This window comes from Fusarium oxysporum, chromosome 7 (genome assembly GCF_000149955.1).
Source record: "Fusarium oxysporum f. sp. lycopersici 4287 chromosome 7, whole genome shotgun sequence".
In the NCBI taxonomy this organism is placed as follows: Eukaryota; Fungi; Ascomycota; class Sordariomycetes; order Hypocreales; family Nectriaceae; genus Fusarium; species Fusarium oxysporum.
The window spans coordinates 2,903,267-2,917,234 of NC_030992.1; the positions used below are offsets into that span (position 1 = coordinate 2,903,267).

Consider the following 13,968-nt stretch of genomic DNA (forward strand, 5'->3'; position numbering starts at 1 on the left):
ATCGGTGCAAGGGTCCACGAGGATCTAGCGGAAACAAAGCGCGCGAAAGCAGCTGAGACGGGAAATAAGTTAGCAAAGAGGAAAGAAAAGGATCGTACCAACCGACCTAGGGAGAAGAAAAGATACTTCTAGTACCTTTCCTCATAGTTTGGTGCACGTACCTGGCTGCAAAACTACCTGATGTTATGTGAGGTTTGATTTGACACACATGTGCTTTTACGTTTAGTACGGATCCATATACCTCCCAACCTCACGTTGGCAGGTACCTACTACTAACTTGGCCTACTACTACCAGTAGAGCTAATAGCTTTCTGTAATCTGCGTTCACACCTTATTCGTCCTCTCTTCTCATTCGCCCCATTGCGGTAGTTTCGGTTGGTTGTTTGTTAGTACATCCATCCCTCCTAGGTGCCAGCCAGCCCAGGCCAAGTAGGTGAGGTGAGATAGCTCATAGGTACTGTAGCACTTCCCTTTCCAGTCAGTCAGTCAGTCACTCACTGGGCTCTGTCGAGCCAAATAATAATATTAAACTTACCTAACCTTACCTTGACCTAAACTCTCTTTCCTTTCCCTCCTCTTCTGCCTATTACTATTCCCATTTCATTTTCCTCCTACAGTCTGCCTTTCCCTTTATCACTGTACGGTCCTCCACTCCTCCCATTCACTACCTTAACTTGACTGGATTGTCGACTATCTATCTACCCTCCTTCCCACGTCACTGACACTGACACTGACACTGTCACTTACCCGACTTCACTTTACAGTACTTTCCCGCTTGGTGATCGTCTGAGCTTACTTTTATTCGCGAATACTCTTTTTATACTTAATCTATCCGACGCCTTCCTTGTCCACAAGCAATCTTGTCCTTCCTTGTCCTTGCGCACATTATTCTCGCCCCCAATCCCCCAATCGTGGCCTATCTCCCAGAGAAAAACTTTATCATTCATATCACGCCCGTTCCCAGGCACATCGCGTACCACAAACCGTGCAACACAGCTGCACCTCCCCTTTACCCCCAAGAACATCCTAAAACCATTCGATCGCGTCCTTCTATCATCCCCCATTACGTCCTTCTCAGTGAGGTTATACCTTTCTGCAGGGGATAGTGGCCTGCGCTGCGAAACCGTGGGCTCATTTGCGCGACACCGATCTAATTCCGATTGCAGTTCCGACTGAGCTGGGGCGCTGAATGGCATTTGAGAGGAAACCAGCTTCTGTAACCAAAGCCCGCTTCTTTTTCGACAGGCCCATGCTCATTGACAGCGGCCGCGAGAAAAAAGAAAGCAATTCGGCCACTAACGAGCTTTGGGTGACCAGGGGATTTGTCACTTTTATGCTTCATCATTCATGCTAGGCCAGCTCCCTCCCTATTGAACCCACCACTATCATCTTTCCTTAGACCTATACACGCTGGTCGCAACACGCCTCGCTCCATCAGAGTTTCGAGATTTAAATGTAATTTTTTTTAATCTCACGCGCTTTCCGCCAACTCATTTCCTTTTTTCAGCCTATCAACTCAGCTCGACTTTGGGGTGATTTAGTCCGATTGCAACCCGCTTTCAGCACGCGCCCCACGACTCTATTTCAGCCTTTGGGCAATCGGATCAGAGCCACCGATTTACAAATTCCTGCGACCATCTGCACAACACCTAGGTAGTGAAACGCGCTCGCCCGTCTGCGGCTTGCTCATTTCCTTAAGCCAGACGCCGTCACGTGTAACACAGTAGCGAGTTCATGCATCCAATCATCAAAGCTTCTACTGCTCATACTTCATCTCGACTGATATTGGTCCTACCTTGAAGTCTTCTTGTTATTGCAGATCCGTGACAAGCAGTCGCTTGAACCATTGGGCCCACGATGGCCACAGGGGAAGATGTCTGGGACTCTCTCCCAGAGGGGGAGCAAAAGTCTGTCTGGGATGAGACAGAGCGCAATTTCTGGGTTAATCTTCGCAGCAAGAAGGATGCCGAAAACAAAAAGATTGAGAAGGATTTCCAGCTCTCGATTAACGAAGTCAGGTTGAAACTCAGTGACCTTACAGGACAGCGAAGTCAACTGAAAGAATCTCAATCTCGACTAGCCAGGGAACTCGCCAAAGTCGAGGCTGAACTGGCACGCACCACGGATGAGTGTGAGGAGAAGGCCACCCGACTTGAGCGCATTGAGCAGGACTACCGCACGTCACGTCAGAAGAGAACAGAAACGCTCCATGATATTTGGTTCAAGATGCGTCGATTCTTTAGACAAAAGAGAGGAGAGGATCCTGATGCCCCAGACCATCTCGGACCCGAATCAGAAGGCATTGTTCTACCTGAAATGTTGCCAGAGCTATCCTCAGGCTTTAATGGACCGACCCCACGAGTAGAGCCTACTAATGGCACTGCAGTGGTAGCGGACAGACCTGAGGAAGAAGAAGAAGAAGAAGAAGAAGAAGACGAGGATCGTATGGAAGGCGTTGAGCACCACGATAATAGGGGAGCCTCGAGCCTCGTTGATATTGTTGATGCTGATGGCAATGTGATTGGACCCGTGGAACAAATAGAGCCTTGGAACCAATGGGTTGAGGGTATCCAAGAACTGGAGATACGAAGACCCGTCAAGATCCGCCGAGGACGACGGTTCAACACTACACATCTTGCAGGCATTTACGAGCGAACTGAGGCGAAGGGGGTCAAATGGCTCTCTTGTATGATTCAAGCGACGGGGGCGATACAGGCCAAGAGATGCCTGTCTTGCGATAAGAACCAAGGCGCCTTCGACGACTGCATCATTGTCGGCGGGGATCTCTTTCAGAAATGTGGCAACTGTGAATGGAATCGCCAGGGATGCCATGGTTCCTCAGGGGACACAATTGACATACTGGCCTCGAGGGAGAGGGCACAACGGAAGAAGCAGCTGGAGGATGGAGCCCAAGAGACTTCTGCAAACCCTTCCTCAGAAACAGTACATCAGACAGTTGAAGTTCAGCCGAGATCTGAGCAAACAACTCAATCACAACCTCAGCGAGTCGATGAACAGATTTCTGTGCCCTATCGGCCACCTTCACTAAAGCCCGCTCTACAATTCCCTGAGCTACAGCCTGAGAGACAACCGGATAGACAAATTGAAAGACAGCCCGAGCGGCAATACGAACAGCAACCCGAGCAACGGCCTGAACGACCAGTTGAGCCTCAACCTGCGCCACAGACTGAGCGACAAGCAGGATGGACTACTGCACGACAGCCAGAACGGAGCCCTGAACACCAACCCGAGAAAGTTCCAGATCGACCTAATGAACGGTTCCATGATGTGATAGCTGCGAAGGCCCCAGAACGGACTGTCGAGGTAGCACCAATCCAAATCGCTGAACGCCCTCGTGAAATGTCTCACAGACAAGCCTATGGATCCCCCCATGGTCCTCCAAGCCGGCCGACAACGGCTTCTAGGTCAGATTATGCTCCGGAACGAATGATTGACCCTGTGGACTCGCCCTTACCGACACCAATATATCCTCAACCCAGGCCCCTGGAGACACCACGTTCTGTGCTTCCCTCAGGTGTTCTGCGCCGCAGTCCTCATGAAATCCTCCATCCATCAACAGAGCTCGATGGCCTTGCCAGAGACTATCGCGGTTCTGATCCAGCTCACACATCACGAGAGCCTGAGCAAATACACACCCCACAGGAGTATCGCATAGCTGCTGGTTTTACGCCGGCTAATGTAAGAAGTCGACCTCCATCCAGCGAGCGAGGAAGACCAACTCCACCATCTCTGTCCCTGGACCCTTCATCGCAGCCACCTGAATCCCCTCCTGCCCAACCACTGGAAGAGATTACCCGAGAGAACATGGTCCTCAAGAACGACGGAAATGTTTACACCTATCCTGAATGCGTCGCCGGGGTGCCATTGGTCAAGATTAACGAGGAACACCCCTATTGGGAGGCCAACTGGCCTAACGTCAAGACACTCATTGAGCCACAGCTTGCTCGATGGCGTGAGAAACACCAGGCTGCCATTGAAGCAGGTCCCAAGCAGGATAAGGGTGGTTCTTCAAAGTATCAAATTGGCAGACAGGTCAACCGCGGTATCAAAATTCTCGAATTCCACGAGAAGGGCCCAATCAGTCCCTATCAGTTATTGGGTAAAAGATACATCCAGGCCGGTAAAGGCGGCATAACGTCATACGACACGCTATTTCGCCTTTCAGAGACAATATCGGAGCTCGAGAAGTTCAATCTTGACATATCGCCGGTTGACTGGATGCGACAGCGACTTCACGAACTAATTCAAACGCAGGGTCACAACTTCAATCTGCCACGAACAATTCACGATTTCTATCATGACTCCAAGCTCACCAGTCTTCGTTATAAACATGGATTCAAGAACATAGGACGTCCTTCGGGAGCCATGAAGGCGCGCTTGAGTCACGGCAGCCCTAGCAATACACCCAAACCTCTCCAAAAGCGGAAGTCTATGCACTCTGTTCCTACTACGCCCAGGGAGGATTCATTCATCAACCACTCTCCTCTTCCTAACCAGGTACCACCAAGCTATCCAGCACCAGCACCAGCGCCAGCGCCGGTCCCCGCCCCTGGGCCCCAGCCAGCATTCAGCACCCACCTCAACAAGAAGCCGAAATACATGCCGCCTACACATGGAAGCCCCGTACATGACGAATTTCACTTCGAGGCCTGGTCCGACACAGATTCATGCAGCGGAGGCAGCATCACGAAGTACGATTGGCGGCTTGCTGTAGTCAAGACTCGGTTGTATACCAGTCATATCAATGTCACACAGTATTGGACCTGGGTTGGTCAGATACAATGTTTCCAACACCAAGTACTCAAGGATGTGAAACCTGCGAAATGGGGCTTATTTAGGGACGAGATCGATTTCCATGTCAACCTCGCAGAGATTGAGGAGATGGAGTGGAGTATCGAAGCACTTCGTGTTCACATCATTATGAAAAAGGATGCCGGAGAGCTTGCTGCGGATGGCAAGCCTCGAGGCGATGTCATGGCATCTTTTCCACGAGCCCGTACAATGCGTCGCTTCCTGTTCTTCTGTAGAGAGAGGGGTATGAAAATGGCCAAGAGGGAGCCGTAAGTGTAACCCCTGAGAACAATTGTGACAAAGTTGGGAACTGACCTGGATAATAGTGAGCAACTCAATAATCTGTGGGATTCCGTGGTTTCTGAACAATTGCCCGGTCGAGGCGATTCTAATCAACAGTTGGTGGAATAAATTTTGTTGACCGCAAGCGACCGTCTTTGAGGGACAAAGATGGCCCTACTTATTCTACATGTCTCCCTTTTAATCACGATCTGACTTGTTTCAATTTCCTATTGTTTCTAGTATTTTTCTTCACTCATAGAGGATATCACTTCGCACCAAGCCAACACTGGATTTTGTGCGCTCACGGGAGGATTGTTTTTCTTGGCTCGGGGTTAAAAGGATGGAAAAGAGAACTTGATGGGTGGAAAGGAAAAGCCGTTTAGAGAGGAGTTCTCTCATATTACATAGTATACCTTGAGTCGATTAGATTGAACAAATGGTCTCAATTTCCTTTCAATTCTTTCATAGCCACTAGACTAAGTCTCTAGAAGCAAAAGTCTAGACAGGACTGATGTGGTCTTGATACAGGGCTCATCTCCAAGAGAGATCGTATTACTTGTGGCAAATACCATATTCTTCCTGAATCAGACAGACCATACATACTAACTCGGAACAGATTATGACGCATACACATCCTTTTCTACATATTCATCCCTATCGTTTTCTCAATGTTCGCGTTGGTCCTGGTACTATATTTTGTGTCGCTGTAGACGCTGCTGCCTTCACCTCGACACCACCACTGCCCATCATGCGACTCATCAGAGCAGCTCGACACTCCTTCGCCTTATCGTCACGATATTCCAACTGCGTTGCTGGGGGCTCGGATTCTTGGTTTTCTGGATCTTTGTCCTCATCGCCAAATACGTCGTGGAGCTCAGCCGCCGAGCGTGAGGCAGCACTGCTGGCATTGGAGGCATTGCTGATGGCACGGCCGAATAGCTGACGCTTGCGAGGTCTTGGGGCTGGTTGTTCGGTTTCATCGGAGGCGAAGGAGGGGAGATTTGATGTTGTGGTCTCAATGAGTGAGGTAAGTTTTGAGGAGAGGGCCTGGCGCTCTGCGGCTTTAGCGCGAAGACGAGCTTGCTCTGCATTTTCCTGTTGTTTCGCTTGCTGTATATTTTCTTGTGGAGTTGGAGGATTGTCTGTGGTTTCCTCAGTGCGAGAAGTTGTAGTGTTAACTTTGCTTGTGGAATCGGAGCGAGAGCGAGGCAATGTGGTATGTTTGGTGGGTGATGGAGATCTGTTTAGACGTGCTTGAGGAACCTCAGCAAGAGGTGAGTCAAAGTCTTTGTCCTTAGGTAGACTATTCGTTGTTGTTTGGTGAGTGCGTGCTGTGACAAAGTCTGGTGAGATGACCGAGACAGGTTTCGCAGTCATTTTTCGAGAGACCTTCTCAGGCGAATCATGATCAAAGGCCGAGGTATCGACGCCAGCGCCGTGTGGAGGTTTCGTGATATGACTCTTCGTTGACTTGGACACCGGTTCTGAATGAGTGCGCTGCATGGGCTTTTGATGCAATCGTGCTTCAGGGGCGGTTCTAGAGGTTGGTTTAGGTTCAGGCTGAGAGGTTTCCGAGTATTTTTCTTTAATCTCAGGGAATATATAATCGTCGAGAGGGACCTTGAAGCCTGTACGGATACACTCCCAGAACCAATCTGCTGAAACAACAGGAATGCCCCATTTCAGAGCCACGCGCAACTTCTCCTTGCGCATAGAAGTGATGTCCTTGCAAATTAGCACGCTTGTAGTTTTACGAAACTCTCCATCAAACTTGGCTCCTAACTGAACAGTGGCTCTGGCAACTTGATTGAGCTCGATACCTGTAAAAGCAGCACTGCATATGATAAGATCCGAAAACGCCGGTATGGGGAAGAAGGTGAATGGTCGACCGAGAACGTGTTCCCCAGGGTCAAAGTATTGCTTGTTGTGAAGGCACTTTTCGATATAGTATTCTGTCACAACATGGAGGTTATCGTAGGTTTCCTGAGGGTGAGTATTAGGCTGAGATGTCTGAGGAACAATCAGAAACCGGCTGCGAGGTGGCTTTGGAGTTCTTCCCAGAGCGGCCTCATGTAATGATGAGCAAAGAGTGGCCCCGAGGGTGACGAGTGTTTGCTCGAGGACAGAAGTTCTCTGTGCGTTGAATCCATGTATGTAAAAGTAACAGCTCCCAAAAATGCCCTGGTCTTCTTCTGGGACTATAGGAGCTGGTGGCTCAGGCTGAGCTTCTGCACGCTGTCGCTGTTGGACCTGAGCTTGGTTTCCGTCTTCCTTATTTTCCTGAGCGAAGGAATAATCTCTTGATGTTGACCGACCGAGGATATCGCCCCAGATGTTATTACGCTGTGAACTGAGCTTCATGCTGGCAGTCTTCCTGAGCTTCCTAGGGCCCTCCTCAGCGCCACCTGCAATGACAGACTTTGATCGCTTGCTCATTGTACGTTTCAGTTCTCTTGTAACCCATGCGCCCTTCCCTTGCTCCTCGTGAGGTAATGTCGGGTCGAATTTGGCTTCTTCCAAGATCATCCCTCGAGAGATAGATTGTTCAAGCCAGGCGAGGGTGACTGGGTGAATGCCCCATGCTCTGGCTGCAGTATATTTCTTGCCTTCTGGTTTGTTGACGATTAGGTGTGTGCACCGTCTCGTCAAGTCGCCCGTATATAAGCCTCCATTCGATGTGATTTTATTTGCGATTTCGTCCCTCTGGTCGCCAAAGCCAGTCAAACAAATCAGCAGCGAATCTCTTGCTGGCTCTCCTTTTTGTGGCTGGAGTGTAGGATCGATGCCTCGCCTCTCTAGGGGCTTCAGTTGGTGCTTATTCTCGAGCTGTCGATAATTAATCTCTTCGTCGTTCTTCCATATCTCGCTAAGTTCTTCGATCCAGGCGGCATCCATGGCCTTGATATCGGGGCGTTCACGAGCGACATGGCGATATTTGGGTGTGTCGTAGTCACCAACAATAAGATGGGTTACGTCGGGTGTGAGATCGTATTTATGAATACCACCAAGCTCGGCAACTTTGGAAGCGATGCTGGTCTAGGCATTATGGGTCAGTAAACAGGACTCATGATGACTGACGAGTTTGAACGGTACTTACACGATGCTCAGCAGGAATACTTGTACAGCAGACGACGATGCCCTTGAGAGGTTCTGCTGGATCAATTTGTATATCTTCCTCTTCATTCGCGCGAGGTGAGGCCATCTTCAGTCCCTTTTGTCTGGCGGTTGCTGTGGTGTTGCAACTTGGACGTCGGAGCTTGTGATTTTAATTGATATCAATCTTTTTGGGAACGCGACGTGAACTAAAACCGCGTCAAGTGCTTAGACTGGGCCTAGACGTCATGACACAGGCGGGGGCTCTCGCTACCTTGAGATTTGCACTGTAGATATCCACTGCAAGCCGCTGAAACCGGAGCTGAAGGGTATAGAATACAGTGCGGGAACAGCACCACACATCATAGATGGATGACAACTCCATCTCCGCGAGATACTTAAAGGGCAGAATCATCTGAGTTTAACACAAGGATTCACTGTTGATCAGAAAACTCCAACTCAAGTGCTATGCATAGTTCGTAGACTCACGTGCAGAATAACCGTTTCCAGCACTCAAGAACCTTGACTCCATAACTCTACTACTGGCCCAGAGCCGATAATCGAATTTTAGGCTTCTTATGCTCATCATTTACGAAATTCTATAAAGAAAATTAAATAGAGAATTTAAAATATATTAATAAAGAATCTTATTCACGTTAAGAATTCTTTTATCATAAGTGTGATCAGTCAAGGGACCTAAGACATCTCATATCAGATATAAGTGAATTACGGATACCCCCGTAAGGCATCTACAGTCAAGCCCCGCTCATCACCTAAACTTCAACCCCACCATCAGCTAAGATCGCAGCCTTGTCGCGAAGTGAAAGCTCAACCCCTCCATCTACACTTCTTCTTCGTCTCCAACAACAACTTTCCGCCTTCCCTCTCGAACATAACTCAATCGCAGCGGCGCAACCTCCACATGGGGAACTCCTTCCGATAAACACTTCCTCACCCTCCGACCCTCACTCTGCGCCATCTTACCACGACCGAACCAAGCACCTTCACCGTTCGATCACCACTAGGAGCCTAACCCCGAGCATCCTCCGTGGAACATTTAGATCGTATCGGCCGACGCTCGCCAACAACCCGCTTGACGACTCGATTTCGATACCCTTGCAGAGCCTTGCCAACTAGCGACAATTCCGACGCCGTCAAGATGCCTCCACCATCTGCTGCCCAGCAGAAGGTTCTCATCGCCCAGTTCGTAGCTCTTACTGGTCAATCAGAGCGACAGGCTACCCGTGTACGTATTTTCCGTGTTCACCTTCCTTATGTCGATCATCGCGAACCAAGCTGGTCCCTGACACGGATAAACCTCATGACATCCTACTGCTCTACACGGCATGGCTTGGGCTATGGATGCATCGGCCTGTGTTTCAGCGGCGCCTATTTAGCCAGGAGTTGTATCATCATGATTGTATGGTATGGCGTTGCTAACATCCACTTTAATAGTACCTCAAGAATGCCGGTTTCAAGCTCAACGAAGCTGTCGATACGTAAGTTACTGCCGTCTTTTCTATTCTTTATGCTTGTCATGATACACGTCGCCTATGGCTACTGGCACAATGCTCCCTGCTACATCCGGATACGGATATGTCTATATTGAGCAGCTTCCGGCTATTGTTTGCCCATTGTATCCTGTCACTGTCGCCTGGCCCACTATTGCCCGTCTCATTTGCAAAGTATGACCGACAAAGACGCCGATAGTCTTAGACAAGGTTACTTGTAGATCTGGTGCTATTGAGGGGTCTTGAATACGTTACCTCGAGGATATGCGTTGCTTATGCTTCTATCAAATTCCCAGATGAGAACCATGGGGATCTTGAAGTAGTTGGCACCCATGACCGGGCTTGTACAGACCCCTTCTACGTTGTTACAAAACTTTCAACCCCTCCTATTCTTCAGAGCCCTTGACCATTCGGCGCTTTGTGACCTATTGTAGTCACCCAAGCACAGTCCGGCCAGCTAAGAAGATGGGATGGAAAAGTTTCAAGAAGCGCATCACGACCGGGGTTCCTATCTTGTCCTCTACCAAGGAGGCCGGCAAAGATACCCCTGGATCGTCTCATCAGACGGAATCTGAACAAACACCAAAGTATTCAAAATCTCGGTATATCACCTTGGTGTTCAATAGTTGTGTTATGTGTTGGCTGAGATGGCCACAGCAGCACGCATAGTTATTGTTGGCCATTACACTGGCCCTTTGCTCGGAACCCTTCGCTATTTCAACATTACCTTGTGGCATTGACTGACATATATCGAATAGGTTCTTTTCATCCAATGGAGACAATAAGGGCCCGTCGCCTCTAGAGGCATCGCTAGACAAGCTATTCTCTCAACTGCAGGGTGTGTATGGTCCTCTTAATTCGTCAGGCTCTTTAGCTTACATCTTCAACTAGACTCTAGCGATGAAAAAGACAAACTCGAGCTCGACTCCACAATGTCATACCTCACTGAGAAGCTACAAGTCAACATCGAAAATGCCGAGCTACTTGTCGCGCTTGAACTTCTCCAGGCTCCCTCTGTGGGCGTCATTACCAGAAAAGGTTACGTTGATGGCTGGAAAGTGACTGGGTAAGAGAGCACCCAAGCCTGCTATTGACACCAAATGCAATACATGGCCAGACTCCTTTGTAGGATGTATTGCTGATTTGATACAGAGCTGGAACGACACATCAAGAGCATGCCGCCCATCTCCGAAAACTGACCAAATCCCTCTCTTCTGACCCGACGCTATTCAAAAAGGTTTATAGGCATACCTTTGTTGCTGGTCGAGACGGCGACCAGAAAGCACTGAACCTTGAGACTGCGCTCGTTTACTGGGACATCCTGTTTGCCCCTCCGGGAATGGAGTGGAAGACACCAAACCGCAATTGGTTGGAACTGTGGAAGTCCTTCCTCAATGCCAAATGGACTCGTTCGGTCAACAAGGACATGTGGAACATGACACTCGAGTTCGCTCTCAAGTCTTTATCTGACGAGTCGCTATCATTTTGGAACGAGGATGGCGCGTGGCCAAGTGTGATTGACGACTTTGTGGATTGGTGTCGTGAGCAGGGCATTGGTAAGACCGATGGCATGGACGTTGACAACTAGGGAAGCGGCACACTCATTGGCTCACAACACGAAACGGAGCCCATAGAAGACATGGACTCCTGCGACTTCGGTTCCGATATCCACATACCACTGTATACAGGCAGGGCACGTCGTTCAGGCGCCAACCGGACACACGGGAAGCGGGTTGCGTTTCTAGAAGGACGGTGTTAACCAAGAGCACCCGGACCATCGGTGTGGTTGTAATTGATGACTTATGATAGACATGCAGTAACAGAATAGAACACATTCATGTTACCAGTCTTTCTGTGTGATTTGTGTCTTGAACCCTTGGTGAGATTCGTCCATGTATTAGGTCCTTGAAAACGTGACAAGTACATTATGAAGCGAATGATAGTTTGGAGCTCTACAATATTTCATACAACCATGGCTGCTGTCTTTAGACGCAGCGTCGTTTTTGTACACGGCATCGTGTGATGCCTAAGCATAGGGCCAAGCCTTTTCTCGGACTCTGACGCCCACACTCTCATTCGAGGATCGTTCATGTATCCTACATGATGATTTCCTGCTCCTTCGTTCTCGCTATTAAAGCCGTTTGCCATCCATTTATATCTTTAAGTCTTTCCCTCTCCCCTTATGCCTCACTACCAGTCGTCTTCCACTTGGGCGGTCCAAATCTAGCCAATGACTCAAGCTTTCCGTCTCCGAGCTTGACATGGGCGGCGCGAATCATACGGGGCTCGAGGCGCAATGTATTTCGTACGTCTTGGTGAACCTTTGAGGCGGCATCGTATCGCATGACGAAGTAATGGCCGTGTGTGTGCTTCATCTGATGCACTGAGATAGGCTTCGGTAGGGAGAAGACACCCCAGTTGGCGAGACCGCGGACGACACCGCCATTCTTGAGGACGAGGGAACCGACGGTTTGGGCGATTCTGCGTTGGTTAGCTAAGATCGGTTAATGATTCCATGTGAGGAACGCACTCCTTCACCTCGGAGAGGCTGCCCGGTCGGACCTGACTTCGGTTAGCTCAAATGCATCCACGGAGAGGAAGGAACTCGTACAATTGCAATTAATTCGTAGAGCATCTTGGTGATGACATCTACAGTAAGAATGATATTGTCGCGGAACAATTTGATGTCGCCCAAGCTGGATGAATTTCTGGCGGATCTCGAATTTTAGGCTCCGAGGATTAGCCACTTCAATGGCGGGAGCTCATGACAAGTGGGGCATCTATCTATTCACAACACAATGCACTGCTGGATTATAGTCGATTTCATCGTCATTCATGATAATCTAAACACGATGCCTTCTATGTTACATGCTTTTTGATAAAGTACAGTCGAGACATATCTCGAGATTGGTGGTTTTACATATTAGATTCGCTCCTTAGACAAGGCCTGCCAGATACTCCATGGCAGTTTCCAGCCAGCTGTCTTGACAGCGAATGGGTTGAAATCTGCTTGCTCTAGACGTTGCAAGTACTGTGCCGAAGGGATAGCTTCAAGAAGCACTCCAAATCCCTGACGGATCTCTCTCAATGTGTCGCTTCCCTCGGTATACAAATGCTCAGCTTCTCCTTGATGCTCAAACTCATGACCTGGATCCTCTCCTGCCTTGAGCCGCTTGAGCATCTCTCGGGCCGTGATAAGGTGGTCATTGGCTCGTGTCGCGACCTGGAATACAGCATCTTGAAGTCCGGGAGCATTGGGTCCCTGCCTGAAGACCTCCTCCTCCTTAACTCCTGCTTCAGCCATAGCATCCAATGGCAGAAGAAGCGCAGGCTCTCGCACTGCTGGAACCTGACCAGAAGGTGTATTTACTGGAGGAGGTGCCGCCAGAACAGGGATGCCACGTAGGACCGCAGCGATACCACAAGCCTTTCCGATATGACTTGCGAGATGATCGACATGCATTGATCTCAGCGGAAGTGATGCTAATGTCGCGTACATGAGAGTCGAATATGTATTCTCAGCATACTCCTCCAAGCTCGCCAAATTCGCAAAAGGCCTGTTTGTCATATGCTTTTCTCTCGTTTTTATTAATCTCGAGATCCAAAATTTTATAGATTTCTTGGTAGAATTGCCATCACGGGCCTCCAGATCTTGTAGACCCTTGTGAAGGAGGATGCAAATGGGTTCGCGAGGGGGACGACCCGCGAAAGTGTTGTCAATGGATTCTTGCCAGAATTTTATTCGAAAGGATCCAATCGTAGGGTTAGAGACGAGCTCAGGGAGACGAACAAGCTCAAGGTTGAGGGTACGGAGAGCAGCGTAGGTGTCTTGTACTGGAGAGGGGACGAAGCGGCGAATGAGATGAGCATCATAGTCGCTGTTTCTAAGAAATGTCAGATTAGATTGTTTAAGAATATAGTTCATCTTACTGTAACTGTGTCAAGCAGTATCTTCTTGCAGCTTCAACATCAACATCTGTGATATATGTTCGGCGACATGTTCGGGCGTGGGTGAAGCCCCGAAGGCTCTGGCCCAATAGTCTTGGGCGATACATTGTAAAATGATGAGTCCTCAACGATTATCGAATTACAATTGTCTTTCAAAAACCGTTATCATCTCAATAGCAATGCAATTGATTGTGATAAAATGGACATGACGGTCCTGCGACTTAGACACGGCCACCCATAGACGTCGGATTTCCAATCGCCTTCAGTGAATTTTTCATGACGTCGAGCTCTGCCGCGCCACAGCATCAGCCACACCAATTAA

General features: G+C 49.1%; 5 protein-coding genes across 8 annotated transcripts; 2 read left to right on the top strand and 3 right to left on the bottom strand.

Moving 5' to 3' along the window:
- The first annotated feature begins 479 nt into the window (after positions 1-479).
- FOXG_10315 (uncharacterized protein) lies at positions 480-8,124 on the top strand. The gene is made up of 2 exons (XM_018389615.1): positions 480-5,081; positions 5,139-8,124. The coding sequence occupies exons 1-2, from the start codon at positions 1,858-1,860 to the stop codon at positions 5,221-5,223; spliced, it is 3,309 nt and encodes a 1,102-aa protein (XP_018247923.1). The 5' UTR covers positions 480-1,857; the 3' UTR covers positions 5,224-8,124.
- FOXG_10316 (uncharacterized protein) lies at positions 572-8,412 on the bottom strand. The gene is made up of 2 exons (XM_018389616.1): positions 8,192-8,412; positions 572-8,130 (listed from the first exon to the last, which is right to left on the bottom strand). The coding sequence occupies exons 1-2, from the start codon at positions 8,294-8,296 to the stop codon at positions 5,749-5,751; spliced, it is 2,487 nt and encodes an 828-aa protein (XP_018247924.1). The 5' UTR covers positions 8,297-8,412; the 3' UTR covers positions 572-5,748.
- Positions 8,413-8,957: 545 nt separating this feature from the next.
- Positions 8,958-11,659, top strand: FOXG_20278 (uncharacterized protein). 4 transcript variants are annotated; one of them, XM_018400547.1, is made up of 6 exons: positions 8,983-9,433; positions 9,643-9,686; positions 9,995-10,300; positions 10,457-10,536; positions 10,590-10,764; positions 10,851-11,539. In XM_018400547.1, exons 3-6 carry the CDS (start codon positions 10,164-10,166, stop codon positions 11,284-11,286), a joined length of 828 nt encoding a protein of 275 aa, XP_018247926.1. In that variant the 5' UTR covers positions 8,983-9,433; positions 9,643-9,686; positions 9,995-10,163; the 3' UTR covers positions 11,287-11,539. The 4 variants fall into 4 exon arrangements, with proteins under 4 accessions (XP_018247927.1, XP_018247926.1, XP_018247925.1 ...); XM_018400548.1 differs by lacking the exon at positions 9,995-10,300 and having other exon boundaries at positions 8,958-9,433; positions 10,851-11,659; XM_018400546.1 differs by having other exon boundaries at positions 9,643-10,300; positions 10,851-11,542.
- FOXG_10319 (30S ribosomal protein S6) lies at positions 11,463-12,426 on the bottom strand. Its single transcript, XM_018389617.1, has 3 exons — positions 12,310-12,426; positions 12,229-12,260; positions 11,463-12,179 (listed from the first exon to the last, which is right to left on the bottom strand). Exons 1-3 carry the CDS (start codon positions 12,331-12,333, stop codon positions 11,879-11,881), a joined length of 357 nt encoding a protein of 118 aa, XP_018247929.1. The 5' UTR covers positions 12,334-12,426; the 3' UTR covers positions 11,463-11,878.
- Positions 12,427-12,503: 77 nt separating this feature from the next.
- On the bottom strand, positions 12,504-13,931 carry FOXG_10320 (uncharacterized protein). The gene is made up of 2 exons (XM_018389618.1): positions 13,629-13,931; positions 12,504-13,582 (listed from the first exon to the last, which is right to left on the bottom strand). The coding sequence occupies exons 1-2, from the start codon at positions 13,751-13,753 to the stop codon at positions 12,622-12,624; spliced, it is 1,086 nt and encodes a 361-aa protein (XP_018247930.1). The 5' UTR covers positions 13,754-13,931; the 3' UTR covers positions 12,504-12,621.
- Positions 13,932-13,968: the final 37 nt, after the last annotated feature.

What these genes read in the sequence shown, in the direction of transcription:
- FOXG_10315 (XM_018389615.1), top strand. Translation starts at nt 1,858, where the DNA reads ATGGCCACAGGGGAAGATGTCTGGGACTCTCTCCCAGAGGGGGAGCAA. An exon ending in AAAATGGCCAAGAGGGAGCC is followed by an intron (nt 5,082 to 5,138) that starts GTAAGTGTAACC and finishes CCTGGATAATAG; the next exon opens with TGAGCAACTCAATAATCTGT.
- FOXG_20278 (XM_018400546.1), top strand. Translation starts at nt 10,164, where the DNA reads ATGGGATGGAAAAGTTTCAAGAAGCGCATCACGACCGGGGTTCCTATC. An exon ending in CCAAAGTATTCAAAATCTCG is followed by an intron (nt 10,301 to 10,456) that starts GTATATCACCTT and finishes TATATCGAATAG; the next exon opens with GTTCTTTTCATCCAATGGAG. An exon ending in GATGGCTGGAAAGTGACTGG is followed by an intron (nt 10,765 to 10,850) that starts GTAAGAGAGCAC and finishes GATTTGATACAG; the next exon opens with AGCTGGAACGACACATCAAG.
- FOXG_10316 (XM_018389616.1), bottom strand. Translation starts at nt 8,296, where the DNA reads ATGGCCTCACCTCGCGCGAATGAAGAGGAAGATATACAAATTGATCCA. An exon ending in GTATTCCTGCTGAGCATCGT is followed by an intron (nt 8,131 to 8,191) that starts GTAAGTACCGTT and finishes CATAATGCCTAG; the next exon opens with ACCAGCATCGCTTCCAAAGT.
- FOXG_10320 (XM_018389618.1), bottom strand. Translation starts at nt 13,753, where the DNA reads ATGTATCGCCCAAGACTATTGGGCCAGAGCCTTCGGGGCTTCACCCAC. An exon ending in TACTGCTTGACACAGTTACA is followed by an intron (nt 13,583 to 13,628) that starts GTAAGATGAACT and finishes GACATTTCTTAG; the next exon opens with AAACAGCGACTATGATGCTC.
- FOXG_10319 (XM_018389617.1), bottom strand. Translation starts at nt 12,333, where the DNA reads ATGCTCTACGAATTAATTGCAATT. An exon ending in TCTACGAATTAATTGCAATT is followed by an intron (nt 12,261 to 12,309) that starts GTACGAGTTCCT and finishes AACCGAAGTCAG; the next exon opens with GTCCGACCGGGCAGCCTCTC. An exon ending in AGCCTCTCCGAGGTGAAGGA is followed by an intron (nt 12,180 to 12,228) that starts GTGCGTTCCTCA and finishes TAACCAACGCAG; the next exon opens with AATCGCCCAAACCGTCGGTT.